Source organism: Microtus ochrogaster, chromosome 7 (assembly GCF_000317375.1).
Source record: "Microtus ochrogaster isolate Prairie Vole_2 chromosome 7, MicOch1.0, whole genome shotgun sequence".
NCBI lineage: Eukaryota > Metazoa > Chordata > Mammalia > Rodentia > Cricetidae > Microtus > Microtus ochrogaster.
Genome location: NC_022014.1, coordinates 48,712,845 through 48,717,731, shown reverse-complemented (window position 1 = coordinate 48,717,731; position 4,887 = coordinate 48,712,845). Strand labels below are relative to the sequence as shown.

Here is a 4,887-nt window from a genome sequence, read left to right as displayed (position 1 = left end):
CTCAGCGGTAAAAAACAATGACTTCTCAAATTTTGCATGCAAATGGATGGAAATAGAAAATACTATCCTGAGTGAGGTAACCCAGACCCAAAAAGAGGAACATGGGATGTACTCACTCATAATTGGTTTCTAGCCACAAATAAAGGTCAGTGAGTCTATATTTTGATATCCTAAAGAAGCTAAATAAGAAGGTGAACCCAAAGAAAATGTTCTTATTGTGTCACCTCCCTGCCTCCCTCCTCCTTCATAAGAAAACTTAATGAACAAAATTTACGTGGGAATGGTTAGGTGTGACTTTTCATATAAGTAACATCTTTACTTTTTTGGGGGGTGTGGTTGAGACAGGATTTCTCTGTGTAGCCGTGGCTATCCTGGAACTCACTCTATAGACCACGCTGGCCTCAAATTCACAGATCCGCCTGCCTCTGCCTCCTGAGTGCTGGGATTAAAGGCGTGTGCCACCACTGTGTGACAATATCTTTATTTTAATTAACAAATACTATAAGCATCTGGTTTCTTTTGCTTTGCAGCATGCTTACAGAAAACAAACATTTTCCTACTAATATTCTTTCTTTATAAATCATAATTATCCTTTATTACTAGCACCTATTACTTAGGTATGATTTGTTTGCCTCTGAGGTTACCCTTTGGGGTCAGTGTGCTGTGATCTCCTTTTCTCCATAGTGCACACTGGACTGATAGTGACCGACTACAGGAGGCAGAAGGTCCTCTTCCTCCCCCTGTCCCTGCCCCTGCCTGCTGACTGATAGTCTCTAGCCCTGCCTTTCATGGCTTCTTTCTTTCTGTAGACCACCTTTTTCTCTCATTTTGACTCGTTCTAAATGGGCAGGGGAAGCAGGGGCTTCTTTGTGGATTTGCAGAAAGTGTCATGTGTGGGAGGAAAGATGGAAGAACTTAGTTTGACCAATGTAAATGTGTTTGTAAGTATTTCGAACAAAGTCTCTGCAGATTTGTAGAGTTACTTTTCCAGTAAATGTAAAGTAGAGGAATGATGTTTTTTCTTCATATCATTTTTCACTTTTAAATATAGGCCCAAATTTAAATTTTATGATTTCCTTTGACATCTATTAAAGAGTTTATTTGCCATGCTTGCATTTCAACATGATCACTTGGTAGCTGAATTAAAGATTACTTTGGCCGCCTCACTTACCCCCAGGCAAAATTCCTGTTTCTTCGTGGTGGTGATAGGAGCAGCAGTGTGTCTAGAAGGTAGTAAGTGCAAATGGATGGATTGGAAGACTGCTAGGCTGGGTTTCTAGGTTTGCCTTTTCTCCTCTCTTATCAACCTACCTACCCTGGTTTTTACTGGCTTTTTTTATTTTATCTGTAAAGTTTAAAAAAAGAAAGAAAGAAGTTTTCTTTGTTTTACTTTGTAGTACAAATAGCATTCTTTCTCCTACAGACATTGATTAGATTCATTGTGCTGCACTTTATGGAAATACATACAGCCTTGCTGCGGTGAGCTGTGGATCTGCACAGTGTTTGAAAGACAGAAAGACACCAGTAAAGACTTACTGACTCCATCTTTCATGTACTTTTCTTTTTGTTATTTAGTGGCTGATCATCTGGGCTGTGATCCTCAAACGCGATTCTTTGTCCCTCCTAATATCAAACAGTGGATTGCCCTGCTACAAAGAGGAAATTGCACCTTTAAAGAGAAAATATCACGGGCTGCTTTCCACAATGCGGTTGCTGTAGTCATCTATAATAATAAATCCAAAGAGGAGCCGGTCACCATGACTCATCCAGGTAAACAGGAAAAGGGGCTTTAGATTTTGTCTTTCTTTTTTTAAATTATGGCTTTGGGCATTCTTCTACCTTTGATGAAATCATAATCTTAAATGTAATTCTATGATTATATTAACTTTTGGTAGTGTCACTTGTGGAGGTGCATGTCTTTTTTCCCCTTTGGTTGTTTTTTCCTTTAATAATGTCTAAAACCATCTGTAATTCTTCCTAATGGCTGGCTCAGACTGGTCTCATAGTAGTTTTGCTCTTCTATTCTTTGTGTGATGACTTCGGTTACCCTGTGCTTGATACGGGGTCCTTCTCCCAGACTACTGTGGGCTTTTAAGGGTTACCTATCCAGGAGGGATTCTTTCTGTGTCATTAAGTGTTGAATTAAGTTGAATTAGGTCTTGAATTAAGTGTTGAAGCTGCCTTAGCAATGAGTACATACAGCCAGTGAGATACCATTTCATTTCTTGTGTGAAGTACTTAGGGTAATTGTTTGTATAGCAATAGTTGCAATTTACTCTATATATGTATATGCCCACCACTTTGCTGTGGATTCTTAAGGGCATTTGCTTCTCTTGCAGAGGACCTAAGTTTGGTTACAGGCATCTGTGTCAGGTGGCTCACAAATGCCTGTAACTCCAGCTCCAAGGGATCAGACACCCTCTTTTGTCTTCTGTGGATGTGTGTGTGCGTACACACAGTATATGCACATACATACACATAAATAAAAATAAATTTTAAAAACAAATAGATGCTTGCGGCAGTCCTTGTAGTCACATGATATAGATTCTTGCCCAGTCTTGCAGATCAGAAGACTAAAGTCATTAAGAGCCAGCAGAAGAGGGTTACACCCAAGTTTACTAATATGCATTCAGTTTCATGAGCTTGGCTCTGAGCATCTAGGGTTTAATTTAGCTTTAAATTCATAAAGATTTATAATATAATATCTTACTTAAGAAATTGCTTTTTTTAAAAGGAAAACACCCTGGGTTTTGTTTGTTTTTACATTTGTTTGTTTGTGTAGGGGGTTCAGAGAACAACTAGAGGGAGTAGATTCTTACCTTGCACAGGGTAGGTCATGGACAGATGGAGTCCGAGGATCTAAATGATCAGCCAGCCTAGTTGAAACAGCAAACTTCTGGTTCATTGAGAGACTCTGACTCAGAGCAGTAAGGGGAGCAATAGAGGAAGATTCCTGATACCCTGCACCCACCTACCTCCATAGTCATATACATGCACTGCATCACACACCACACACACACACACTGAAGAGCAGAAAGTTTGTCAGATAGTGTAGATTTCTCATCCGCATTCCTCACAATATCCATTCATTCTGATATGCTCTAGAGGACCCAGTAAAGAAAGAAATGTAAAGGACAAGCTTTGGGAGGTGCTTGAATTAGTGCACTTGCAGAGGCTCTTCGTGCTCATTGACACATGAGGTCTTGGAGATGTCTTAGAGGAATAATTCTTTGATAAAAATTACTTTCTGGGCTTGTTTGACCACACAATTCTTAATCATCAATTATAGTAACAACAAAAATAAAGAGGCTGAGAAGTAGAGTATGGGGTGAATTCCAGAGGAACTGCAACTTCTGTAGGGCAAACAGAATAGAGGTGAACATAAGGGCAGTAGCAAATGGCATTTCATTGTGTCTGGAAATGTCTTATGTCAGTCCCATTTAGAGAAACCTTAAAAATCAGTAATAAGTAAACTTAATGTAACAATAGACAAAGGATCTAGTGATTAGACATTTCAATAAGCATTAGAAAAAATGCAGTGTAAACAATGAGATACTGTTCCACACCATTGGGTAAATGTAACTGCTGTTGGGAATGTGGAGTTCAACCGTTTCCCTAAATTTAAGCATAAATTTACCATATGAGCTAGCAGTCTTATCCCTAGCAGCCAACACAAGAGAAACAGAAAAAAGAAAGCAAACGAGAGGGGAAAGCGTACAGAAGGTCGAATGTTTAAATGTTCCAGTAGAGTATTTCAAATAACCAAGTGGAAACAACCAGAATACCCATCAGCTCATGAGTTAAGTAAACAAAACAATATATGTCCATAGACGGAAATGCAGCTAATCAGCTAAAGGGAATTAACTGGGCTGAGAGAAGGTTGTGTGGACCAGGGGCCAGACTAAGCTATCTATTGACTTCTAGGCCAGCCTGGGCTACAATGTGAGACCTTGTCTCAAAAACCGTATTGATACATGGATAAACTTCAGAAATATTATGTTAAGTAAAGGGAGCCAGACACAAAAGCCAGCTACTGCCTGGTTCCAGTTTATATAAAACATCTTGGAAAATCAGCTTTAGAGAAACAGAAAATAGGATTGATTGGTGTGAATGACAGCTATTAATTGAATGTGGGGAAACTTTTTGGGCATGATCGAAATTTCCAAAACTTGGATTGTAATCATGGTATTTTCTATAAACTTACTAAGTTTATATGCACTTACAGAAGGTCACTATGGCCTGGAGAGATGGCTCAATGGCTAACTGTACTCGCCGCCTGTAACTCCAGATCCAGGGGACTTGATATTCTCACCTCTGTGCATACCTGTACTCATGTGAACATACCCATATGCAGACACATTCTTTAATCTTAAAAAAAGAAGTATAAACCTATGGCATACAAATTTTATTTATTAAAATTATTTTTAGTGCATACTAAAGATCAGAAACAAAATAAATTTCTGCTGAGAACTTGTCATTTTATTCTATCACTAAGGGAGCATGAGACAAAGCAGAGAAAACTCACTGAAGGAGAATAAAGTCACAGGAATACTTAGTCTGCTTCCTTTTGCTAATAAAGGACATAACTGGGACAGTTGACGAAATAAGAATCTTTTTTGTTGTTTGGTTTTGTTTTGTTTGAGACAGGGTTTCTCTCTGTAACCACCCTGACTGTCCTGGAACTTGCTCTGTATAGTCCAGGCTGGCCTCAAACTCACAGAAATACACCTGAAAATAAGATTCTTTAACTAAACAGTTTTGGGTTATATGTCCTCAAATATTCTTTTTTTTTTTTTTTCGGTTTTTCGAGACAGGGTTTCTCTGTGGTTTTGGAGCCTGTCCTGGAAATAGCTCTTGTAGACCAGGCTGGTCTCGAACTCACAGAGA

At 38.9% G+C, this 4,887-nt stretch overlaps 1 protein-coding gene across 1 annotated transcript in view; it reads left to right on the top strand.

Annotated features, from left to right (window-relative positions):
• Rnf130 (ring finger protein 130) overlaps positions 1-4,887 on the top strand; it is a gene marked incomplete at its 5' end in the record, with an annotated part of 91,933 nt that overhangs the window by 31,388 nt on the left and 55,658 nt on the right. Inside the window, one exon of the mRNA XM_005350162.2 lies at positions 1,576-1,770. Within this exon, the coding sequence (XP_005350219.2) occupies positions 1,576-1,770 (195 nt within the window). The remainder of the gene's footprint in view (positions 1-1,575; positions 1,771-4,887) is intronic.